The sequence below is a fragment of the Cetorhinus maximus genome, chromosome 3 (assembly GCF_964194155.1).
Source record: "Cetorhinus maximus chromosome 3, sCetMax3.hap1.1, whole genome shotgun sequence".
Lineage (NCBI taxonomy): Eukaryota > Metazoa > Chordata > Chondrichthyes > Lamniformes > Cetorhinidae > Cetorhinus > Cetorhinus maximus.
Window position 1 is genome coordinate 168,646,241 of NC_135881.1, and position 27,623 is coordinate 168,673,863.

Genomic DNA, 27,623 nt, shown 5'->3' on the forward strand with positions numbered 1-27,623 from the left:
TTTAGAAACAAGATTTGAGTTTATGTAAAATTCTTCAGCATCAAAACTAAAATCAATGTCACGTCTGAGCATTACCTAAATAACAAGCAACCTATTTTTGAAATGTTCAGACGTCCAGTCCAGTGATCAGACAGCACTCATTCGTTATTCATTTCCTCCATTCCTATACATTTGTTAGGTTATTGCCTAGTAGAGTCAATACAGTAGCAGGTATCAAATCAGTTTAACAAAAAAGTTGTTTGTGTTTAAACATTTTAGAATTGAGATGAGGGTAGAAAACAATAGCTTATACTTTAAATGCAGCAACAAAAATTGCTTTTTAAATGAACAGTCCTAGGATTCCTTTTAGTCATTGGTGCAATTACTCACAATGTGTCCTTTTTGGAGCATATTTATTATAACTTCAACACCCAAATCTTCTGCAGTAAAACCTCATTTTTATTAAATATTTTATGAAAATGCAAGTAATTGGAAATTACTTTAGGGGCTTAAATGATTTGCAATGCTTATTAGTTATGGGGCAGTGAGAGTGGTCTGATGTTTAGTGATTGAGGGGTTAAATACCAAATTCTGCCAAAGTAGATAAAACAAGGAAAGAGGCAGTTAAAACCCTCATTAATAATTATTTGAAACAATAAAATGAGCAAAGCAATGCTTGTGCAAAGAGGCAACAAAGGCTATGCCAAAAGCAACTTTGCAGCAAGCATGACCAAAGTTGTAGCATTTTTCTTGCTATCCTGAATGCAGATACTTCAATGCATTTTCCCAGAGGAAGGAGACTTCCACATCAACCATGTTAAACAATATATAAATGGCAAGGCAGACATGGATTGCTTTGCAAATGTGGTTGAACAAAGATCACAGGGTAGTACATTAATCTCATCCTGCAGCAACATACTGGCAGCATAACCTATCATGTACGGTTGCGTAATACCAACAAATTCCTCTTGCTTTTATATATAAGGTTACATATTTCTGCAAACCACAAGTAACCAGACAGTATATTAAGTGGTTTTAAATAAACATGACAACAGTTTTGGCTTTAGGTAGGATTCATGTTAGACATTTCCATTGGTTCACCTTGGCCTCTAGTTTCCAACAATAAGTAATATTAGCCAAAGTGTGGAATAAAAGGCACACCGCCCCCCCACCCCCCCCCAAAAGCAAAATGATCTGCCCATTTACTCTTCTACTTTGATTGTCCAAGAGTACAGATGGCTCCCTGTGCTTATGCCACAAAATCTGTGGACCACCCATGCCATCATTTCTGCTTGATGCAGAGTGCTTATGCAAGTTTGTACAAACCTTGGCAGCTGTTTTCACAATCAAATCTCACCCAGTTTTAGATTGTGTTTCACTTTCCTTAATTCAGTCATGTTGAATCCCAAAAGCACAGATGGTTTGTACTTCATTGCTTTCAAGCACAGCCTTTGTTTAGTGCTGAACATAAGGGCAACATCACTCTTCCACAGCCACAAGACTGAAGATAACATCTCGATTTCTTTATTACTGGGGTATGGTTGCTTGTGAAAGTAGTCAAGTAGGAATAGCTTCCTTTCTTCATAAGAGCGTTCCTCAAAGCCTTTTGGTACCAGCGCCAAGACTGTAGATGGGTCTGATAATGGTGGAGAATGTGAAGTGCTTGCAGTGTCATTCAGTGCCACAGGGGAAACTTCATAAGTGTTTCCCATCACATCAGCCTTTATTCGTTTAGGAGGAGGCAATGCCAAATCTCTCTTATCCCCATTTGAAAGTTCATTCTTGTACTTTTTGGCAGTTTCTGGAAACTCACGCTTCGATTGAACACCACTTTTTTGCAAAGTGTTATTTTGCTGTTTATTAAGGCCTCTACAACGCAACAGATGAAGAGATATTGTTGAAGATGTCATGCTATCTGTGTACACACCAAGACAGTGAATACACTTGAAAGCTGGTATTTTCAGCAGTGGATGAATCATGGATGCTACGTGATGATCTTCCTGCAAATGGCTTTCATATTTTGAGTTTGAGAAGTGTTTTGAACAAAAGGGACATTTTGAACGTTGAGGCTCTTCTACTATAGAATCTTTTACATTAATTTCTTCTTTTTGTCTGCATACCTCAATTACTAAAGGTGCATGAGGAGAAGACATTTTGTTTGGAATAAGTGTCAAGTGAATGTCATTAGGACCCATTTTAGCTTCTGGCAACTTAATAGTAAAGTTAAAACTGCCACCATTTATTTCATTGGTAGTTGAAACTCCATCTTTAACATTTTCAACAGCTTCAAATCTCAGCCCAGCATGCAAGACCTTCACGTGTTCTGAAAGCTTTGAGAGGTCATGGAATGTCAAAGAGCAGAATAAACAAGTCAGGCCATGCATTAGTAAGTGGGAAATTAGCACATTTTTATCCACATAGCTTCTACAGAAAAGACACTTACTTATGTGAGCACGTACTCTCTGCAGGTAAGTAGCACAGGCTACAATCTTCTCAGGTTTGTCAGAACATTCCACAACTTTGTGTGCTGTCGCAACATGATTATCATAAGCACTCAGTGGCAGCAATGCACTGCACACTGAGCAACTCTTCCACTGCTGAGCCTTGGTATTTTGTGTTGTCAAATCTACAATTGTAGGTACTCGTGCACTCCGTTTCTGTCCCACTGCTCCAGATGTACCTATAATTTCAGGGGAAGATCCTTTTGTTTGTTGTTGAGAACCAGAAGTAATTGTATTTGTTTGGGAAATATTAAGTGGCACTTGTGTTGTAGAAATCACCCCAGCTTTGTTACCCGTTATATCACCTGGTGCAATAGGCAAAGAAAACTGAACTGGGGTTAGAGTGTATGCAGGTACACCATTGACATGTTTGCTGCTCTGGATCAAATGTCTCACTGTTTGTGAACCAGCTGAAAGGGCATTTCCTGGAATACTGGTTCCTACTGTATGGTCCATGGTCAATCCCTGTGGCATCAAAAACGCCTGAGGAAGGACTGGACCTACTGCTCGGATTGTGAGGTTATTCTGGGTGACCTGAAAAGTAGCAGACACAAGGTTAACATGTGCTGGTTTTGGAGTACCACCAGCTGTGGATACAGTTACTGGAATTATATTGTTTGGTAAAGGGAAAGAATTCATATTTGGCCTTAATGAACCCAAAGATACTGGCTTAATATTTTGAGGAAGTGTCAATAAATTAACTGTCTGTTGCATGGGTGCTGTTACAGGTGATCTCACACAGGAAGTTGATGGTACAGGTGGGGTAATATTGGCTGGCGATTTCACACATGAAAATACTGGTCCAATTGGTCTGACATTGGGTGTCGATGCAGTGGACTTCACACAGGAAAGCACATGCCCAGTTAGTATGGCATTAGGTGATGATACTGCTGATCCCACACTGGGAAGCACTGGAAGAGAGGCATTGTTCATCTGAGGCTTAGGAGCAATGTGTAGCCTAGGTCTCAGCTCTGTTATATGTCCAACTGTAGCTTTTACTGGACCTTCCACTTCCTTATGTCTATCCAGAATGTGATACAGTAAGGCATCATAGGTGACCATTTTCATTTGGCATCCTTTACAAAAGTACTTATATACAGAAAGTAGTACCTGTTCCTCTACCTGACCAATGTAAGTATTTACTAAATTGCCAAAGTGAGAGAGAAAAACATGTTTCTTTATGGCATACAATGATACATCTTTGTATGAGCATACTCGGCAAAAATAAACAGGCTGGACTAGGTTTGACATTTTGCCCTGAAACATTTTGGGTTGGATCTGTCTTATTTGATCTGTATTCACATGGTTAGCAACACTGTGCACTTTCCGAGAATCAGAATGGAATATTTTAACATGTTTCTTCATGCTCTTGGGATGAGAGATAAATGTACAATTAGGACAGCTAACCATCAGTTCCACATCCATTTCATCCTCATGGGAACATCGCATGTGACTCTTGTAAGCAGAAATAAATTTTGTTGAAAAATCACACAGGCTGCAGCAATATGGTTTTGCTCGGTAGGCCTACAAATAAAAAATAAAATGCATTTTTTAAATGGAACAGAAATGAGAGAGATTTACATAGCACCTTTCACAACCTCATGACAGTCCAATGCCATTTACAGCCAAAGTACTTCTAAAATGTAGCTATTGCCAAAATGCAGGAAACATGTAACCAAATTACACACAGGATTCCGCAAGCGCTAATAAGATTAAAAAACAGATAATCTAATTATTTAATTGTTGGTCCAAGGATAACGATTGACTAGGGCACCAGGAAAACTCACCTGTTCTTCAAACATTCCTGTGCGATCTTTTACATCTACTTGAAAGGGCAGACTTGGTTTAATGTCTCATCCAAAAGACCTTTGACAATGTAGCACTCCTCCAGTGGCACAAGAATCAGGGAATCCCAGATGTGCACCGTTATTGGATCTTAACCAGGGTTGGAAGGAGTTGGGGGAAAAGGTTGGACACTCACCCCTTCACTACTGATTGCTATCTAGCAAATAGCAGCAATTTAAAAAGGGAGTCAGGTCAGGACAGAGCTTGGCCATTGACTGTGACCATCAAGGCTCACAAGTAAATAATGAGCCCTTGACAAGAGCTGACTGGCACCCATGAAACTATAGTCCGAAATAGGAATCACCTTTACATGAGGAGATGCAAGTAAATTACCAAGAAAATATATCTGATTTGAACCACCATGCTTCCCCCACCTATCCGCAATTCATCGTATATGGTAATTTTCAGCCAAAAACAAATCAATACAAAATCCTTAGCCTCAATATTTAATTAAGATATGCTCTTTGTACTTCTCTATTCAAATATCAGATCCAAAGCAACATTCTTGAACAGTGACTTTCTTCTACAGCTTTCAAAAGGTATACTTTCTGCCCAACAGGATTTGCAAAAGTTGGTTTCAGAGAGATTTAAAGTTGCATATATCAAATGACATTAAGAAACTACAGATTGCATATTTATTTTTAAAGCTTGATTATGACATACCAATTAAAAAGATAAACTCTGATAACTGGCTTGAGGCTTACTGAACAATCCTAAACCTCAAAGCACATTGCAACTCTTTATCTCTGTTATGGAGTCATGATGTAGCAAAAAAAGTTGTATTAGGAAAATGAATTCTTGTATTTAGGTGCATAAATTAAATCTCTAGCAAACATCTGGATTACCTTTGACTTTTTACTTGGTTGCCATATTGAAAAATCGCTCCATGATGTGTTCTTAATGTAGTAATCCCCTGGATTATAACTTTTAAATTCCTGCAAATATATAAACATTTTTAGTTGTAGCACATTCAAGTGTTCAAAAAAGGTTCTAAATGTCAAATAACGAAGGTCTTTTTAAATTCAGAGTGTATGTCAAGGAGAGTACTATTAAGTTGACAGCTCACAGCAAGCACACACAACCAATTAACAAATATTGCATTCATCCAAATAAAGAGTTTTCCAGCACTGCATTCAATCTGGACCAGGACACAGGCACAGCACATGCAAGGGACTTCAGGAAATGCGCGTACTCAGCAGAAGAGAAAAAGAAAATGAAAATGCCACCCTGCTTCAAGTTTTGTTGATAGCTCAACACTTTTCCCCAATGCTCATTATTTTGGCATTTTGACAGCTTAGGAAGCCTAGAACATATATTTTATGTGAAGTCAATATTAGCATTTGAGCACTTGTATGTACACAGAAAACTTATTCACACATCAAGGATAACAAGGAAGCCTGGATAAACATTTACATCTATGGCACAGCAGCATTGGGGAGTGCACAAAAAAATAGAAAGACCATAGAGATCAATTCTCTGACATTCAGACCAGTTAGTACAGCAAGGTTTGTCATGACCTGAAAAATGATTTCTTCATTTCAATACACTCTACTGAAGTTCTATTCACTATCAATCCTGCCAATGTCTTCTTCAGCAATATTGACCCACCATCATCACCTACCCCCAACCTGCCACAAGTGTAACCAGGTCAGATTTATCAAATTCTTTTATGTTGAGGTATAGTAATAAACTGGTGCACACTCAAAATATCTATTCAAAGCACTGCACTGGTGACATTTCCGCTTGAGTTCCCTTCCAGAAAGACAGACCACTACCCCAGCTAGGGCATGATAAAGCATACAGTAGAACCACAACAACCAGTGTTCAAGTTGGATAGGGAAAAAGATAGAGGGTGGATAAGTAAAACAGGGAGTGCAACCTGAAATCATAACCAAACATCCTCAAACGACTGAGATAACACAGGTCTTTTGTCCTTGAATGTGGTCCAGAATAAACCAAAGAGCTAAAACGGTTTAAAATACACCATAAGGCAATTTATGGAAAAAAGATTCCCGATTTTATTTTTTGCACAATTCAGTTTAACATTACAAACTTACTTCATTGCTGTATGAGACATTGTTACATGTTTTTGATAGTTTCTACAGGTATACCTTGCCACATACCTCCAATAGTGCTTTACAGTATTCAAGACCAATATCTGACAGGATCCTCTTCACCTTCTTTCTAGATTTCCTGATAGTTTCCAGCTTGGTTACAGGAAGCTGATACATTTTTACTGTCACTGAATAAACAAAGGAAGTCAGGTCAGCATTAAGTTAGAACCAAATTCTTCTCACTTCTGAAACATAGGTCCCAATAAGGACTTAGCCAAAAGGGCGAAAGCACCATCTCCCACTCATCAATTGCATCGCTCCATTGGTCCAAATGTCTTGGCTTAGCTGTTTACCAGTGCAGATGTGCACCACAAATTTTCAAGTTAGTAATTTTACTCAGAATACTGATGTTGGAAATTAACTTTAAAAATCATTGCACTGGTATAGTAAGAAAAACTCTTCAAGTTGGGTTTAATGAACATGATTGTGTCAATGACAAATACTCTTTATTCATACACCAAGCCCAGGAGCACTCTATACAGAAAAGATATATCAGAAGTGCTTCATTCACCAGCACATATATCCTTCACGCTGATGGACATAAATTATTGGGCTTTAATATATTAGTGCATTCCTCCTGCACCCCACTGTGCCAGATATTGCAAGCTCTCTTTCATCTCCATGTTACTGTTTCTCTCGGTCTCTTTTTCTGTGCATCTCTCTCTCCCCTTTACTGGTCTCTTCACTTCCATGCCTTGCTCTTTTCATACAGCTGGGGGCAGGGCTGAGGGCGAGACTGTACATGGCAGATGCCATGCAAGGGTTAGAAGTCACTGATGGCTGCAAGCTGCATTTTGCATCGGGGAAGTGCAACATGTTCTCAAGCCACTTCTTTCCCCCCTCATTCTGCTACTTGCCTCAAATGGCACAGTGGGACATCAGCAACAAATAATTGCATTCCACCATAATTTGTAATTTCATGGCCCAGCATATCCATCACAGTGCCATCAAGCAGGGAATAAACCCTCAATCAATGAGGAATGCAGAACAGCACATCAGGAGCAACATCAGATGCACCCAAATGTCAGGTACCAATGGGGTGAAGCTACAACAGGATTAATTAACTCAATTAACCTGGCTATACCTCTTTGCAGTTTTGTGTCCTCCTTACAGCTTATAGAGGTGTCAGCTGTGGCTCAGTTCATAGCACCCTCGCCTTTGAATCAGAAGGTTGTGGGTTCATGTCCCACTCCCGGAAACCAAGAACTGTGAATGTACTCGAAAGAGTTACATGCGATCTGTTGATAACTCGAAAGAGTTACAGCTTATACTCCCAACTAACTTTGTATTGTCAACAAACTCGGATACATTACTTGGTCTCTGATTATAAATTGCTGAGGCCCTACTGATCCTTGGAGCACTTCAGTAGTCACAGCCTGCCAACTTGAAAATGCCTCTTATCTTTACGCACTTCTTCCTGCCTGTTAACCAATCCAAGTTATTACCCACAACTCCAAGTGCCCTTATCTTGCCTACTAACTTTTTGTGTGGCATGTTAACAAATGCCTTGTGGAAACCCAAGTATTCTACATTTACTGGTTCCCCTTTAGTTACCCAACTAGCTAGCGACTCGGAAAGACTAGCAAATTTGTCAAACATGATTCCCCTTTCATAAAACAATGGTGACTTAGAAAATCATAGTAATGATCAGACAAAGTGGATTGTTAAGGCTTCCTTAACAATAGACTGCAGCATTTTCCCAACTGATGTCAGGCTAACTGGCTTGTAGTTCCCCCATTTTCTCTCCCCCTCCTTTCTGGAGTAGCAGTATGTAACTTCCAATCTGCTGGAACAGTTCTAGAATCGAGAGAATTTTGGAAAATTATAACTAGTGCATCCACTATTGCTGCAGCTACATCTTTCAGAACCGTAGGATTTAGACAGGGATTTGTCAGCTTTTAGTCCCTTACGTTTCTTCAATACTTTTTGTCTGTTGATATTAATTGCCTAAAGATCCGCACCCTTATTAGCCACTTGGTTACCCTTTATTTCTAGTACATAATTAGTGTGGCTGACTTCGCATTAGAAGTCAAAGTGTTGAATCTTCCCAGCCCAGTGATAGTGGGCTCGCCAGCAGGAGAGTAGGGAAATGGGAACAAGCCAAGTCAGGGCAGCGTCTGATGCATTCCTGCTCCCGGGAAACTTTACTCAGGGTGGGAATCACGTTGGCTGCCCACTCCTTGACTGCAGGTAGCCAATAACACTGGTTAAGGTCTCAAATTTTGGGTGATTTTGCAGCCTCAGGGCTGCAAACACGAAAGGTTGCAATTGTGCTCAATCCGATACAGTGGAGGAATTTCCCCTCCATCCCAATGGATTTGCCAGTCTAGATTTTGTTTATTTCTTCAAGCTATGCAGCCCAGCGGTCACTGACCTATCTCAGGAGCGCCCGCCTCCTTGGTGGGGATGCAGAGGGTCCAGAGATGCTGACCTTCTGATTAGGCTCTTGATGCCGCAGGGCCACCCTCCATCCTGCAATAGGGCAACAAGCACAGAAGCAGCCAATTTGGAGGCCATATCCTGAAGAACTATGGAGCCAGTCTTGCTGCTGGCAAGTGCTGGCTCGGGGCCCCCATTTGGTTCTAATGCTGGGAAGCTAAAGCCTGCAGCAAAATCCAGCCTAAAATATTTGTTCAATGTCTCTGCCATTTCCTCACTCGCTATGATGATTGCTCCTGTATCTGCCTCTAAAAGGAGTAATGCTTTCTTTAGCTACTCTCCTTTTTATTTCTTTCAGTAAAAGCTCTTGCAATCTGTTTTTATATTCCTAGCTTATTTCTTCTCATTCTATTTTTTCCCCTCATTAACATTTTGGTCACGTTTTGCTGGTTTCTAAAACAGTCCCAATCCTCAGGTTTACTACTATTCTTTGCAACATTACAAGCCCCTTGTTTCCAGCCATACCTTTTAGGCTATTTACCCAATCAAGCTTAGTCAGTTGTCCCCTCATACTCAAAGTAATTGGCTTTGTTTAAGTGCAAGATTCTTGTTTGGGAATGGAGTATACCACTCAAAATTAATATGGAATTCAATTGTATAATGATCATTCTTTCCCAGAGGAGCTTTTACTATGAAATTACTAATTAAACTTGCCATATTACAAATACTAGATCTAAAATAGCTTTATCCCTAGTTAGTTCCACAACATATTGGAAACTGTCACAAAAGCATTCTACAAAATCATCCAGACCACTTTAGCCAATTTGATTTGTCCAGTCTATACAAAGATTACAGTCTCCCACGATTATTATATTGTCTTTGTTATAAGTGCCAATTATTTCTTGCTTAATGCGTTGTCCAGAGAGATTACTATTGTTAGGGGACCTATAAACTACTCACACCAGTACTGTCTGACCCTTGTTATTCCTAATCTCCACCCATACTGATTGCATTTCCTGATCTTCAGAGCCAAGAGCCTTTCTCACTACTGTCCTTATGACATCCTTCACTATCACAGCTACTCCTTTTCTATTCTGCTTTTTCAAAATGTTGTGCACCCTGGAATATTTATTTCCCAACCTTGTTCATCATTTATCTGTATTTGCACCACTAGTTCATCTATCATATTATGAATACTTTATGCATTCACATAAAAAACTTCATCTTACTTCTTTTACTAGAATTCTTTGCAGTTGGTGCCTGCATGCAACAAGACCTAGACAACATTCAGGCTTGAACTGAATGACCATCTCCAACAAGAAAGCCTAACCAGCAAGACAATCACCAAACCCCATATGAGCATCCTGTGGGTCACCATTAATCAGAATACTGTGGCTACAACAGCAATATGTGGCTAGGTATTCTGCACAAAAAAACTCATCTCCTGACTCCTCAAAGCCTTTCCATCATCTACAAGTCACAAGTCAGGGGTGTGATTAAATACTCTCCACTTGCCTGGATGAGAGTAGCTCCAACACTACAAGAAAAAGCAGCATTTATTGCCCATCTAGTTGCCCTAGAGAAGGTGGTGGTGAGCTGCCTTCTTGAACCCCTGCAGTCCCTGTGGTGTAGGTACACCCACAGTGCTGTTAGGAAGGGAGTTCCAGGACTTCGACCTAGTAACAGTGAAATGTGGCAATATATTTCCAAGTCAGGATGGTGAGTGACTTGGAGAATTACTTCCATGGGTGGTGTTCCCATATGTCTGCTGCCCTTGTCCTTCTCAATGGTAGCGGTCGTGGGTTTGGAAGATGCTAAGCAGCCTTGGTGAATTCCTGCAGTGCATCTTGTAGATGGTATACACTGCTGCTACTGTGCGTCTGTGGTGGAGGGAGTGAATGTTTGTGAATGTGGTACCAATCAAGCAAGCTGCTTTGTCCTGGACTATATCAAGCTTTGGGTGTTGTGGGGGCTGCACTCATCCAGGCAAGTGGAGAGTATTCCATCACACTCTTGACTTGTGCCTTATAGATGGTAGACTGGCTTTGGGGGGTGGTTGTTGGAGTCAGCAAGTGAGTTACTCGTTACAGGATTCCTAGCCTCTGACTTGGCTCTTGTAGATCAGTATTTATATGGCTGGTCAATTTCAGTTTCTGGTCAATGGTAACCCCCAGGATGTTGATAGTGGGGGGATTCAGTGATGGTAATGCCATTGAACATCAAAAGGTGACGGCTATATTCTTTCTTATTGGAGATGGTCATTGACTGGCACTTGTGTAGCGTGAATGTTACTTGCCACTTGTCAGCCCAAGCTTGGATATTGTTCAAATCTTGCTGCATTTGGACATGGACTGCTTCAGTATCTTAGAAGTCACAAATGGTGAACATTGTGCAGTCATCAGCGAACATCCCGACTTCTGACCTTATGATGGAAGGAAGGCCATTGATGAAGCAGCTGAAGATGGATGGGCCAAGGACACTACTGAGGAACCTGTGCAGTGATGTCCTGAAGCTAAGATGAGTGACCTCCAACAACCACAACTATCTTCCTTTGTGCTGGGTATGACTCCAACTCTGGAGAGTTTTCCCCTTGATTTTTTTTATTCTTTCATGGGATGTGGGTGTCACTGGCAAAGCCAGCTATTGTGGCTCATCCCAAATTGCCCTTGAACTGAATGGCTTGCTAGGCCATTTCAGAGGGTAGTTAAGAGTCAACCACATTGTTGTGGGTCTGGAGTCACGTGTAGGCCAGACCAGGTAAGGATGGCAGATTTCCTTCCCTAAAGGCCATTAGCAAACCGGATGGGTTTTTACAACAATCAACAATGGTTTCACGGTCACCATCATTGAGACTAGCTTTATATTCCAGACTATTAATTCATTGAATTTAAATTCCATGGTGCCGTGGTGGGATTTGAACCCTATCCCCAGACATCCCCACTGGGTTACTGGTCCAGTGACAATACCATTATGCCACCAGCTCCCTGTAACTCCACTGACTCCAGTTTTGCTAGGGCTCCTTGATGCCACATTCTGTCAAATGCAGTCTTGATGTCAAGGGCAGTCACTCTTACCTCACCTCGGGAATTCAGGAGCTGAGTGACTCTGGGCGTTAATGAGCAGGGTTATTGCTAAGCAAGTGCCACTTGATAGCACTGTTAATAACCCCTTCCACCACTTAACTGATGGAGAGTAGACTGAGGTGCAGTAATTGGCCAGGTTGGATTTGTCCTGCTTTGTGTGTACAGGGCATACCTGGGCAATTTTCCAGAGCCAGGTAGATGCCAGTGGTGTAGTTAAACATTTACTCCTTCCACCACCAGCACCGGAGTATTACAATCTATAAGATGCACTGCAGCAACTAGCCAAGGCTTTGCCAGCATCTTCTAAATTTACAACCGCTACTGCCTAATTGTAGGATAGCAGACACAGGGCAACATCACCAATTGCAAGTTCCCACCAAGTTACACACCAGCTTGAGTTATAGAGTAGAATCATAGAATGGTCATTTTACAGGAGGCCGTTTGGCCCTTTCTATGCATATCGTCTCTCTGTAAGAATAACGTAGTTAGTCCCAATCTCCTGCCCTTTCTTTGTAACCCTGCAAATTTAACTTCAATTTTCCTTTAAAAGTCTTGATTGAATCTGCCTTCCACCACACTCGGACTCCAAAATATATTTCCACTGTCAAAATCCTGGAACTCCCTACCCAATAGCACCGTGGATGTACCTACACCACAAGGAACTCAGCAGTTCAAGGTGGTGGCTCAAGGGCAATTAAGGATGGTCAATAAATGCTGGCCTTACCAATAAAGCTCAGATTCTATAAATAAATAATTTTAAAGATCCCCTAGATATTTTCCTTCCCATTACTTAACCCCCATATGCTCCTCTGCCCCTCATCATTATCTCTCCATATATGTTCCCCTCCCATCCCTAGTTCCATCCAAAGGCAAGTTGAGGGGCCAGTGACCTCCACACCCCTTTTTCCTCCTCCACACACTTTTTCCCCATCTATCCATTTGCTCAAAATATAAAAGCACTCAATGAAGATAAGAATAGCATCAAAGTTTAATTGTTAGCAAGTGTCAGTAAATAAAACGTTTACAGTTTTGAAGTATAACCAAAACAATAAAAGGTAATTACAGGATGCTTGTTTTAACTTTTTTTTTGAATACTGAACTCAATGAGAAGACACTCAGCTTAAATGCTTTCTCTGTTATCAAAGAAAATGATAACAGGCATATAATCAATAGAAATGTTTTCTCTCACTCATGCATAAAGAAAATACTCAAAACAAATCAAGCAAAAACTTCTAGAAGATAGACAATATTATGCTAGCAGTTACCTGAATAACATGGTACTGATGTAGCTTGGCAAAATCTGTACATTGCACATGCTCAGACTACACAATCTACTTTAAATTTTAGATAAAATTGTCAAGTCAAATCTCTGATTTTGTGAGATGCTGAGGCTTTCAAATAAAAATTTTGAATGTCTTTAATTTAATAAATAAAACTCAACCTAATATTGGGAAATATGTAACTTCTGTTTGAAGTCTAATTTTGGACAAAAGGAATTTCAATTAAAGAAAAATGAGGATCTTTGAAAAATCATAGTGTTATTTGATTGGCAGTGAAAGGTGACACAGGAAAAGGAGGACATAAGAATTCTTTGTTTCTGCACTTGCTTAGAAGTGTTACGCCTCTAACTTCTTATTCCAGTCCTGTGAAATTGTGGGGCAAAATAGTGCATTGAAAAACAACAGGACATCATGAACAGAGGGCAATCTCTCACATTGGCGAGAGCCCGATTTGAGCTACTGCACAAGATAGTTAAACACCGGCCAACCTGGGTCAGAACAAATTGTTCTCTCAATCCCAGGGCAAGTGTTTTTGTAATATCTAATGAGAAAATACAGCTGTTCTATAACTTTGCAAAAATTCCCCCAAAAATTGCTTTAAGGTTCCCTCTTTCCAAGCCTTTGATTTTATTTGATGATTAAGAGCAGTTACTGATGAGAGATCTTTATCAAAAAACAATTTGGCGTTAAGGGTAAATAGACACCTTGTAATAGTTCTCATATGCCAGCTTATCTAGGGTCAATTTTAAAAATGCTTAGAATAAAATTTTCCAAATATTGTGCTGCATCCTTGCAAGCATACAAATAAAGCTATACACTTCAATATTAAATTTTACATGCTGTGCCAGGGTGTAATTTTAACCCATCTTACCTACCAGGAAACTAACAGAACTGAACATCATGTAAAGATTAATATATGTTATACATAATATAGATTAAGTTAAAGTAAGGGTCTATTTCAGATGAGATGACATTCATTTACATGGGCCCCTCAAAACATAGTGTTGGCTCCTCTGGCTTTGCAAATTACCACTGTATTTCCAACTCCCCATCTGCTTCAAAGTCCTTCCAAATCTATGCACACCTTTCCTGCAGCACCATGCCTGAACCTCTCCAATTGGGTATGCGTTCTGCCACAGCACTGAAATGGCCCTAATCAAAGTTACAAATGACATTCCTTGTGGCTGACCATGGTGCATTACCCCATCTCTCCAAAGAATTAACCACACCATCCTCCAATGCTTCCCCTCCATTGTCCGATTTGGTGGGTCCCTCATCTGGTTTCACTCTTAACTTTACCTCTTAACTATCCAGTCTTGGCAAAGGATATCCTGTAATGCCATTCCACATTATTAGCTCTATCCTGGAATTGAGCCTTGGTGTCATCTCGGAGACATCACCCAAGGACCCGTCACGTTACACACACACTGATGACTCCCAGTTCTACTTCAACACCACCTCCCTTGACCTCTCCACTGCCGCTTAACAGATTGCTTTCTCAACATTCCAGCCACAATTTTCTCATTGGGAAGACTGAAGCCATCGTCTTCAGGTCCACACCATTCTCTAGCTGATTCCATTCCCTTCCCTGACCACTATCCCAGGCTGAACCAGACCGTTTGCAGCCTGAACATCTAATTTGACCTGGAGCTGATCTTCCAAAACCACATCTTCTCCATCATCAAGTCTGCCTACGTCTATCTCTGTAACATGAGTCATCTCTGCCCTACAGTCCACTTGCTGCTGAAATCAACATCCATGCTTTTATCTTCAGACTTGACTATTCCAACGCTCTCCTGAACAGTTTCCCATTTTACACCCTACAAATGGGCTCATTCAAAACGATACTTTCTATATCCTAACTCTCATCTTGCAATGCTCACCAGTCTACACTGGCTCCCAGTGCACAAACTTCTTAACGTGAAATTTTTCACCTTCATGTTCAAATCCATCAACAGTCTTGCAACTCTCTTCACTGCTTCCAATCCCTTCCCACAATCCTAATATCTCTTTGGATTAACATTTGTTTGGTTACACTCCTGTGAAGCACCCTGGGACATTTTCCTATATTAAAGGTGCACATAAATACAAATTGTTATAACTTAATTGTAGAACTGAAATGTGTAATGCAACAATATTCTGCCAAAACATGGTCACTAGTCAGAATGAGTGAAACCATTACAGTAACAAAGTTGAAGTGAGGAAAGACCACTTTGTCTGCTGAGGTTACTGCTTCTGCAGGCAATCTACTCTTTCAGCCAGTGCTGCTGACCCAAGGTAAAGTGCTGCATAAATATTCTCTGCATCTCAAAAGATAATAAAGCAAAACTCCCAAAATACATGTCATTAAATGACAGCTTAATCTTCTGAATCGCTGATGCTCTGGGTTCTATCTTAGAATGTGGATTGTAACTGGAAACCTTGAGATAAGAACAAAGTTCTTCCACAGGGTTCTTACATCAATAGGGACTGAAAGCTCCGTCTGATTCTTTCAAGATTGGTGCGGAAAAATCTGTGCCCCCAATTAGTCAAACATTAATCCAGGAATAGACCATTCCAAAGCTGCTCAACTGGGATCCATCAAAGTTGAATCTAAATGGGATTCAATTAAGTTAAAAAGAATACAAGATAAGTAATATGCCTAAGTAGAAGAGAAGGCTCTCAAAGTCTGACAGCTTTTTCATATTATTCTCTCATCCTTATGCTGAGTCAAGGTGGGATAGTTTGTGAATTTTGACACAAGCAAATATAAATTTGGGTTTTTGACCCTAGATTGCAGAACTAGCATTTTCTCAGCGACCATAACAGTCGGTTAGCCTTCAATTTCTTTTATCATAATTTTTTATGTCAAAATTCAAGAAGGACACAGGGAGTGCTAACCTCATGTCCAACTATATCCATTATAAACTTCTCAGAAGAAACTGAATGAAAAATGGGATTCTTTGAGAGCGCGAAATAACAACTAGGAGTATTACTTGGTGGAAGATCAATGAACTATTTCTTAAGTGAAAGTAGTATTGACTCTCGACTTGATAACTCGTCTATGGAATGTAAAATACAGCACAAGTGGCCATTTAGTCCATCATGCCTATGCTGGCTCTTTGTAAAAGCTGTCCAACTAGTCCCATTTATCCCATTCAGTTTTGAAAGCCACGCTTGAACTGTTCCCACCGCTCCTCCAGGCAGTACATTCCAGATCACAACTTGCTTTACAAAACAAAAATTCCCCTTCTCTCAGCGCTGATTCCTCCAACAATTATCTTAAATCTGTGTTGTGGTAACAGGGGGAGATGGTGGCATCGTGGTAATGTCACTGGACTAGTGATCCAGAGGGCCAGACTCATGTACTGGGGACAGGGATTCAAATCCCGCCACAGCAGCTGGTGGAATTTAAATTCAATTAATAAATCTGGAATTGAAAGCTAGTATCAGAAATGATGACTATGAAACTATCATTGATCGTTGTAAAAACCCATCTGATCCACTAATGCCCTTGAGGGGAGGAAATCTGCTGTCCTTACCTGGTCTGGTTTACATGTGACTCCAGGCCCACAGCAATGTGGTTGACTCTTAACTGCTTTCTGAAATGGCCTAACAAGCCACTCAGCTCAAGGGCAATTAAGGGTGGGCAAAAGTACTGGCCTTGCCAGTGACACCCACATGAAAGAATAATAAAAAACTGACACCCTGCCTCTCCCTCTATACTCCATCAAAACTTGGGCACTTTTATTAAATCTCCCCTTAAGCTCAGGAAAGCTGTCACAGCTTCTCCAATCCCTCCATTTAACTAAAGTTACACATTCCTGGAACCATTCTAGTAAATCTCTTTTGATGGCCAGAATTGGACAAAGTACTCCACAGCTATATTTTTAAGGTTTAGCATAACTTTCACACGTTTATACTATTATGGGTTTACACTATACTGAGTTATTGTTAAAAGCCGAAGATCCCCTACGCTTTAACTGCCTTCTCAACAGTCCCTCCTACCTTCAAAGATTCGTAAACAATCAGCCCTCAGTTTCTCTTCCTGCATCCTTTTTAAAAATTATACATGAGTTTATATTGCCCTGCCTCATCCCACCTAGCAAAATGCATCACTTCACAATTCTCTGCATTAAAATGCATCTACTCAGTATCTGACTATTTCACCAATCTGATTATGTACTCTTGAAGTCTATAATCCTCATCACTGTTCACTACATTTAAGTTGCGTGTCATCTACAATCTTTGAAATTATGCCATGGATATCCAGGTCCAGGTTATTAATATCAAAAATAGTTCCAATATGGACCTCTGGGGAATATCACTGTAGATTTCCCCCAATTCTGAAAAACAATTGCTCACTATTATTGTCTGGATTTTTGCTTATTTGCCAATATTGTTGCTCACAATGCCACTGCCCCTTTAAGCTCATGAGGTTTAATTTTGCGAACAAGCCTATTATCAAAGGACTTTTGAATGACACTACCCTCAACTCCACCCCTCTGTTACTACCTTCAAATAATTCAAATTTGATTTGCCTTTCACAAATCTATGTTGGGTGCCATTTGTCACATTTTTCCAAGTGTCAATTAGATTTGTCTCAGATTATCTCCCAGCATTTCCCTCACACTGACATTGGGCTGACTGGCCTTTTGTTGCTGGGTTTATCCCTCTCCACTTTCAGGAACAGGGTGCAACATTCGCAATCTTCTAGACCTCTGGTACCACTCCTATAACCAAAGGAGGATTGGAAAACTAGCCAGAGTGTCTGCAACTTCCACCCATACTTCTCTTAACATCCCAGGATGCATCCATCTGAACTGGGTGATTTTTCTACTTTTGAGAGCGGTTTGTTTAAGTATCTCTATCTTTTTTTATCCTATCCAATTTTTCTACTGCCTCCTCCTTTACTGTGACACTGGCAGCATTCTCTTACTGGAGACAAATGCCAAGTATTCATTTAGTTCCTGAGGCACACACCCTACCTTGTTAAGAGTCATTTACAGCATAGGAAAGTGCCATTTGCACCAGAATTCTTGTCAGCTCTCCACAGAGCAATCCAGTCAGTCCCATTCCCCTGTTCTACCCCCTTAACCCTGCAAATTTATTTCCTTCAACTGCCCACCCAGTTCCTTTTCAAAATCATTGATCCTCTCTGCTTTCAATTTTCTTGTGGGTAGCGAGTTCCAGGTCATTCCCTGGAAAAAGTTCTTCCTCACATTCTCCCTGCATCTCTTGCCCAAAACTTCAAACGTGTTTCCTTGTCCTTGCACCATCAGCAAATGGGAGCAGGTTTTCCTAGTCTACCTTATCCAAACCCATCATAATCTTCTACACCTGCATCAAATCCCCCCTCAATCTCCTTTGCTCAAAGGAGAACAACTGCAATTTCTCCAACATCACCTTGTAACTAAAATCCCTCCTCCCTGGAACCATTCTGGTAAATTTCCTCTGACCCTCTAAAGGACCCTCATCCTTCCTAAAGCATGGTGACCAGAAGCAGATTCAATACTCTGGCTGTGGCCTACCCAGTGCTTTATAAAGGTTCAGCATAACATCTCTGCTTTTGTACTCAATGCCTCTATTTATAAAGCCCAAGATCTCAGATTGCTAACCGCTCCCAATATATCCTGTCACCTTCAAAGATCTATGTACACGCACCTCCAAAATCCCTCTGTTCCTGCACACTTTAGAACTGTGCCATTCAGCCTATATTGTCTCCCATTATCCTTTCTGCCAAACTACATAATCCTACACTTCTCTACACTAAATACCATCTACCATTTGTCTGCCCATCCTGCTATGTCTTGTTGCAGTCAACTGCTGTTATCCTCACCATTTGCCATTCCTCCAAGTTTGACCATCAGCAAATTTTGAAACTTTTAACTACTCTATCCAAATCATTTATATATAGCAAAACAAAAAGCAATAGTCCTGGCACTGAACCGTAGGGACTCTCCACAAGATAATCTTTTTGGATTGTAATCGACCCTCCCCCTTTTCTTTTATAAATATGTAAATAGTACAACCATTGTCAAAGACCTTGGTTCCTCTTTTATGTTACCCATTAATCTATTCTCATCCATTCTTTTTTCCTTTTTTTTTTAAACAATTCTTTCAGCATTCAATGTGGTTTTCTCCTGTATTGAGCCCTTACATTTACTGCAAACCTGTTTCATTTGAATCTCTCAATCTTTCATCACCGAGTTCTAGCTTTAGATGCCCTCTCTTTTCCTCCTATGGGAATGTGTCCAGCCTGTAACTCTTTCGAGTACATTCACAGTTCTTGACTTTTTTTTGTTCAAGTCCTGGAGTGGGACATGAACCCACAACCTTCTGACTCAAAGGTGAGGGTGCGTGTCCAGCCTGTAGCTGAACTCTCTGCTCTTTAAAAAGGCCAATTACTCATTTCCTGTTTTACCTGCCAATCTTGATTCCAATCCACCTGGGCCAGGACCTTTTTGAAGTAACTCTCCTCCAACTGAGGATTTCCATGTTTGATTATTCCTTGTCCTTTTCACCATTTCCCAAAAGCTCCTTCCAATTCATTCCCCAGATTTTCCCCCAGAAATCTTTCTTCCTTGTGGGACTGGAAACATACGGGTCAAGAAAGTTCTCATGCACATTTCAGAAATACCTCACTTTTTTTGCCTATTATTTTCCCAGTCTATATTAGGATAATTGGAATTCTCTATTACCATCAAGGCAAAGTTTTTGCATTTTTCTGAAATTTGCCTGAAAATTTAATCCTCTATGTCCTTCTCACTATTTGGTGGCCTACAGCGCACATGCAGCAGCTCAATAGTTCCTCAAATGTTCCTTAATTCTAGCCAGAGATTCTGTTTTTGAACCCTCAAGAATATCCCTCCAAAAGTAAGTTTGATCAATACTGCCACAAACCCCTCCCTTTTTTTGCTTCCCTATCTTTCCAGAATGCTATGTAATCAAAAGTCCCCTTGATTAAGCCAGGTCTCTATTACCACTATATAATCCCACAGTGCAATGTGCTGGCAGCCCATCAACCTTATTAACCTCACTCTGTGCACAAAAATGCACTCCAAACTCATCCTAGTCTGCCTTGCATTTCCCACATGATCCTTACTTCTGAGTAACTTTATGCTAATGCTGTTTGTCTCTCCCAAGTCTCTATGACTCTCATTTCCCATGATGCTTCATGCAGGTGCTGCTTCAACTCCAAATTAGTTATACCCTCCCCCATAGCAATAGTTAACTACTCCATAATGGCATTGGTCCCAGCTCTGTTAAGGTGCAATGTGCCAATCTTCTCCTGCCCAAGAAATCTGAGGCCTCCCCTGCATCATTTCTCCAGCCACACAACAACTTGTTTTATCTTATTGCTCCTGTAAGTCAATAGCACGTGGTACCACCTTTGTCATACTCTTTAACTTCCTCACTATCTTGTGAAACCCTAAACGCAGGACCTCAAGCTATTTCCTTCCCATGTTGATTCCAACATGGACCACAGCTGCTGGCTGTTCTCCTTATCTTCACAAAATGTACTGCACCCGTTCAGAGATATCTTTTACACTGGCGCCAGAAAGGAAACACCCTATTCAACACCCACGTCAGCAACTGCAGAAACATGTCTACTTCGCCGACTGGCTAATCCACTGTGCAGTGCTTTGCTCCAAGGTGCTCTGGATTTGTTTCAGATGACACTCCTTGAAGGTGTCATGACTTTCACCAGTATTAGCACTGCATACCGGTTTGTGATTCCCACACTCACGGAGGATTCCTACATGGCCTTTATTTTACTACTCCGCCAGATGGTCAACAACTTACTATCTTCCTGAACTCTGCAGCTGTGGGGTGACCATTCTGGAATGTGCAATCCTGGAATATTGGAGTCGGGGAACAACACACTCCAAAATGAATTTTTAAACATCCAAATCAATCTTCACTGCTGCCTCATAGAAAACCTACTTCACTGTATTAGACAGGGATCCTGAGAGTTATCCTATTTCGGATATTCAGTGGATTACAGATATGAAGAAGAATAATTCTGCATCAGAAAACATTTAATATGGTTCCAAATAGATTGTTTCTAATAACACATGAAAATGGCACATTAATCCAAGAAACTAAATGACAATGGAAAAGAGAATGTAAGTACCAGGATTTAACTGAAGAACAGTGACTATGGGAGCTTTGTACCTTTTAGGTCTAATTCCTAAGGGTATTCTGAAATTTGTTTCAAAATTAGGCAATTTATCATCAAAAAATGGACAGCAATACATTGAGAAAGTTCAAAAAGTGAAGATAATTCCAGCACTTAATGCCAAATAAAACAATGTGTGTGTAAAAAAAAAGTTTAAAAATTGACAGGTATTTAGGTATGAAAGGAAATCTAGCTCACAATGGAGAAGCATACAATTGACCAAATATTCTATATAGTTTTGCAACTCCACTTTGTTGAGACAAGATTTTCTGTAAAATACAGCCAGTCAAATTTCATAGTGTGGGATATACTATTAAAGCAATATTCTTTGACATTTGAGTGAGCAGGGAATTTCACCTTCTACGAGGTTTGATCAGCAGAATTACCAGGGACTAAACAATTAAACAGATGGTCATGATAGTCACCACACAAGAACCATTTGAAGAAAAGGTCTCAATCAAATGTTTTGTCATGACATGGTTTGATTATGTTCTTCAAAATCTTGATTAGTTTCTTTTCCACCTCAATTTTAGAAATAGTTATGTTATAGGGCAATTTGTTACAAGATATGAGTGATCAGGGGCTTCAATACATATTCGCATTTCCTTGCATTAACAGCGCCGCACTTTAAAGCGCTCGTGCCTTGCAGTGCTCCCTGCACATACCGTGCATCAGTGCTTACAAGTAGTTTTGTTTGAACTTGCAAAGAAGAGAAATCGACTTTTACTTAATCTCCTAAAAACTAGGTCCATCTGTCTGTATGTTTACAGAGAAGGCAAAATCAGTTGCTAACTTGTGTTTATTTCCTTCAATACATTTTCAAATCTTCAGCAATTTCATCCTATTGAACCCAAAGACCATTTGATAAGAAAATGTCAAAGATAAACAATTGCAAAATCCTGTGATTGGCATTCTAATACTAGAGTGTGGTCTTGATCAGCAATCAAGTCCAGAGGCTGTTGAGAAGGGGATAGATTCTGTTTGAAGTGAGTTTTTGAAATCAGCACTGGGTTGTTCAGCAGCCAATAAAGTAAAATTGCGAATGCTGGAAATCTGAAACAGAAAAAGTTAGAAATACACAGCAGCTTAATCAGCATCACTAAAAGAAAAGACGCATTATGATATTTTGGCTGTGCTCTCTTCATAAGAATTCTGAAAGGTATACACCTAAAAGGTCATTAAATTGTGTTTTTTTCTTAACAGATGCTCTCTGATTAGAGATGTATTTCCAACTTCTGTTCCAATAAAAAGCTCAACAATTAGCATTTACTACCCCAAAGTACCCTCAGCACTGCTGAACCATTAAAATATGTTTAGCTAACAAGATGGAATTAAAACCTTGTATGAAATGTTAACAGGATTGAAGATTTCCATTGGCCTGAAAATGTTAGTGTATTAATTAAAAGTAGGATATAAAGGTTTTAAAACATTGAACTTTTGGTTTAAAATACTAATTTCCTTTTCCATGTCAACGAGCAATTCCAATCAGTATTTTCAACATCAAAGTTTTCCTAGTTTAGTTTGTAGCAGCAACCTATCACCTTAACTTCTGAAAGTTGAGAAACAAAATCTGGATTTATATAGCACCTTTAACGTAAAAGACATCCAAAAGGCATTTAATGAAAGTATAATCAGAAAAAAAGATGTCAAGGCAAAGGAAGAGCGACAAAAAGCAGATGGACTAGTGTAGGGAGGGGATTCCAGAGCATAGGGCAAGAGTGTCAAATGTACAGCCTGCAGCACACTTTCACCCCAGCACAGCCTTCTGAACCCAACTGTCCTTTTCTGTCTTAGAATTCAAACTTTGGCTTAAAGCGCAGATTGACTGAATTTTACCACTCAGCATTGAAAGTCCAGTGCCTTTTAAACCAGGTCAATAGATTCTCAATTTCTCATTCACCTTAGCATATGGTCACTGGGAGCTTGGCTTCCTGGTACTGTTGCACAAGTTGATTGCCAGCCAGGTGTGAACATCTTACATTGATTTTTCAAATATTTGGAATGTTCTTCCCCAAAGTGAAGATTTAAGTTAACTTATTGATCATGCAGCAGTGTTTATAATGTATTTGTTTATAGTGCATTTGTTATTTCTAAAACCTTTCCAGTATTTTTTAAACAAATAGGGAAGGTAGACTATTATTTGGCAATAACTTCGATAGAAACCATTGCGGCTGCAAAGTACACGGAGACAACCAACTGACATTCCCTCCGATTTTGCTATAATGCCTTTAGAAATGGACCAGCTATAAATAAGGACTTTAGTACAGCTGAAAAGAGAGACTTTGTCAAAGCTTTTCATCTTGCACTCATCAGGACAATTCGCAAGAATACCAAATTTAAAAAGGGTACAACAATTTATACTGTATGAGAAGAGTGCTGATTGGTAGAGACGTTGCCATGGAAAATGCACTGGTTGATGGTGACTGACAGTTAACTGCCAAGCATCGTTTGAAATTTAAACCAGGCAGCTTGACTCTGACTGATCAAGACATTGCCCTGAAGAATGAATCAGCAAAGCAAATGACTAACTAGCTGAAACAGAAGCAATGTGTGTACATGTTCTTTCTGTCTATTAATATATGTAGCGCAGGACTGGAAGGCAATGAAATCAGAGAAGACAGGCAAGGATGATTGAGAAAGAAGTTCAGCAAAGCTGAAGAGTCACTCTGTGCAGAGTCTGAGAGAAGAAAGGAGGGAGAATATCTGAGAGAAACACTGTAGGACTGGGCAATTAAGAACAAGAGTTTTATAGAAGAGATGAAAGGCATAGAACAAGCTGAGGTGCTTGAAGGAGAAGAAAGCAGAGGAACTTGGAGAGGCAAAGCGCGATCTGGTGATAAAGGGCCAACCACAGTAGCAAACGAGACAGTTTCCCACCAAACCAATGACAATATAATTTTCAATAAAGTTGTGGAGAATCACTGAAGTCAACTGATTTTGTCAAATTCTTCAAGCAGCCACATTCCTTAAAACAGGGCAATCACTCAAATACCAATGATGGAAATTAGTGAGTTTTTTTAAAAAACAGTGCAGGAAGATTCCTACCCACCAATTTTTCATCCCATATTCAGCTGAGACTAAAATATCACTGAGGGAAAGCCCGTGGGAAAAATAAAGAGAGTCGAAAGTAAAATTTGATAACAGGTCTCAACTTGGAAGTCCAATGCTAAAGAATCATAACTAAGCCAATCACTGAGATATTTCAACAGCAAAAAGTAATAATGACCTACACAATGACTAAAGATATCTTGATTTGTACTGATATACTAATTTTTAAAAGTTACAAGAATTGCGCTGGCCAGTGGGATGGGCAGGAGAAAAATTTTGCAGCCAATGGCACCTCATTTTACAGCAATATTTGGTACAGTACTAATACAACTTGGTCTTGTCACTGGGCACTAGGGGGGTCATTAATTGTCTATTTGTTGGCTTAGTAACTGGTTACTCAAACTTTTTTCGCCTCTGCTAGGATGCAGTTGCGTGTACAGTTTTTGGATAGCCGATACTATCTTAAAGTTAGGCCAGGGATCTCGAAAAACGTGTCAGTAATTCCTGAGCTCCCAAGAAAGAATAATTAGTTGCAGGTGGCCTCCATGGTACCCGTCAATGGTCATGAGTGATGGGGCTAGGTGCAAACATTTGAAAACACTGGTCTAGGTAAATGAAGAAAAAGGCTGCCTGTATGAATACTTGGGCTTTAATAAAGAAGTGATTACCCATGGAGTGGTCTGCAAAGTTAAGTGGGCATTTATTGTATTATATGCAGTATATATTTCCTGTTAGCCTTTGCATATTTACCTGCATGACATCTCATTTGTAAAAGAACAGTGCAACAGCCCAAACCATGACCCTGGTAACATGACTGTAGAATACTGTGAAAAGCTCTAGTCGCCATATTGCAAAAAGTATGTATACAGGCATTGGAGAAAGTACAAAAAAGATTCACAATGCTGACACCAGAACTGAGAGGGCGTGACCAACAGGGTTAACAGGTTGGGCTCCTTTTGCTAGAAAAGAGAGGTGAACTAATATGATCTTTAAAAATATGAAAGGGTATGATAGGGTATATGTAAAGATGCTTCCGTTTGTGACAGTCTAAAACCAGGGGTCATAAATATAAGATAATCATTAATAAATGTAGCAGAAACTTTGTTATCCAGAAAATGCAACTTCCCACCACATGGTAATAGTGAGGCGAAGTCTTCAAGAGAAATTACATGAGGGAGATGAAACAGCCGGTGGAGCATACGCCAGTTGGGCCAAATGGCCCATTTCCGTGTTATGTAATTAGTTTTACATCCAATGAAAAATTATTTAACAATTGAAGCTGCTCTGATGTCACTGCCTTCATGATGTAATTCATTTGCTGTCACGTGATTATAACCAACCAATAAAGTGTAGCACTTACTAGCCAATGAGAAATCAACTTTCCAATCACCTTGTTTCCAGAGACCAATCACACCATTCAGAACCCAATGAGCTAGTTACCACGGAAACAGTCACGTGGTTAACACTGACCTGAAACAAGCCAAATCCCGCCCCCACTTGGCTTGCCTTCACTGGCATTTGCTGAGCGCCCCGTCAAATAGAATAAATACCAGTTGATCACGTGGTTAGCTGTACTCAGACTGGAAGAAACAAAAAAAGAATCAGGGTAAAAAACTGCTTAAGAAACTATACTGATCAAAAAAAGGTACATACCATGCCTTAAGCACTGCTATAGTAGCCAAAATCAAGTTAATTTACGATTCAATGAATGTTCTAAATTGCTACTTTAGTAATCCCTAAGGGAAATATAGCATCTCACACTTGCAACCAACTTGGCTCGATCTTGACTACCGATGGGCTATATTTACGGCAAATGTTTACATTTTTGACTTTGTTGCAGAATCACGAGAATGTATGAAAGTGATTCTAAAATTTTGATCAAATAAAAGTTTGCCATCACGTGGAACACAACACTGCAAGTACTCTAGGGCAATAGTCATAGGGCAATGTTTCACCAATACTATACATAAAAATGTAAATTCTTCCTATACCCCACTATTTTTCAATATATTACAAATGAGTGCAATGAAGTACACCAAGTCAAATCAGTGATTACAATAAATCAACTACATACGGGCAGAGGAACATGTCAACTTCTGGAAGATACTTCAACTGCATGAATCTATTTCTTCCACATTTTATTAAATGTGTTTCGCGTGAAATCAATTTATTGTTTGCCGCCATCGTCCTCTCCCCACCCCCCCCAAAAAAAAATCTCAAAAAAAGTACACAGTTAAGTACCTATGGAAGTTACTTTAAAAATGCTCAATGCAATTGTCAGGTAATGACTAGCGCGCAGGAGTAAGTGTTGAATTCTACTCGCACACATACACTTCACACCGGTAGTCTGGTTTGCGAGGGAAAATCTCTTCTTTTTTCCCAGCCTTGCAGGTTGTCACAACCAACGGTTCAAGTTTGCGCCTTTGAACAAGTTGAAGACATCCTCTGCAGAGAGGGAGAAAGGGGAGGTGCAAGCCCAGGTACTGCCACCGCCCGCACCGGCAGCAGCCAGTCGCCGGGCTGCAGTGAACTCGCTCACCTGTTGGCTGGTACTTATCTACAAGGCACGGGCGATACAAAGCAAGAGAGAGAAAAAGAGAGGGGAGTGGAAAAAAAAAACCCCAGACAGCTCAGCCACAAGCACACTCGCACCAACCAGCTGCGAGTAATAGTACCCAATTTAGTCAATGAGAGTTAAAGGTGCAGTTTGTTTTGGGGGTGGGGCGGGGGAGAGTGGAGTGGACGCGCATGGCTCCTGTTGAGTTTGGGGTGGGGAAGGACACTGCGAGTTAAGTGATAGCGAGCGGCGCCACTACCTCAGCCCCTCACTACCAGGCAGAGCTGAAAGAGGGAGCTATTCACCCCACCCCCTTTCCACTCAAAACATTGCGCGCCAAATTCGCTGACCCGACTAACCTTAACCCGTTTTCCAACTTTCCGCTGCTCGCTGTTGCGCAGTCAAATGCTTAATGATTTTTTTCTAATTTCTTATCTTTTGTCATAAATTCACTTCAGAACCGTAACGTTCTTGACAAAATGGCGCTCGATTCCACCTGGAAGTGACGTTTAACGTAATTTGCATACCGATGAATTGACCAATAGGAATAGAGTATCGTATGCATCTATTAAAATATGCATAAAGCAATTTGCTGAAACTTATTTAAAAAAAATCAATGCAAAAGAAGCCAGTTTCCACAAATGTTGCAATTTATCCATTTAAGTTGGGTCCTGGG

At 40.2% G+C, this 27,623-nt stretch overlaps 1 protein-coding gene across 4 annotated transcripts; it reads right to left on the reverse strand.

Moving 5' to 3' along the window:
* Nucleotides 1-27,450, reverse strand: LOC144679019 (activity-dependent neuroprotector homeobox protein 2-like). Of its 4 annotated transcripts, XM_078539240.1 has the most exons (5): nt 27,307-27,450; nt 25,861-25,970; nt 6,449-6,567; nt 5,171-5,260; nt 1-4,004 (listed from the first exon to the last, which is right to left on the reverse strand). In XM_078539240.1, exons 3-5 carry the CDS (start codon nt 6,554-6,556, stop codon nt 1,326-1,328), a joined length of 2,877 nt encoding a protein of 958 aa, XP_078395366.1. In that variant the 5' UTR covers nt 6,557-6,567; nt 25,861-25,970; nt 27,307-27,450; the 3' UTR covers nt 1-1,325. The 4 variants fall into 4 exon arrangements, with proteins under 4 accessions (XP_078395366.1, XP_078395367.1, XP_078395369.1 ...); XM_078539241.1 differs by lacking the exon at nt 25,861-25,970; XM_078539243.1 differs by lacking the exon at nt 6,449-6,567.
* Between the last annotated feature and the right edge of the window lie 173 nt (nt 27,451-27,623).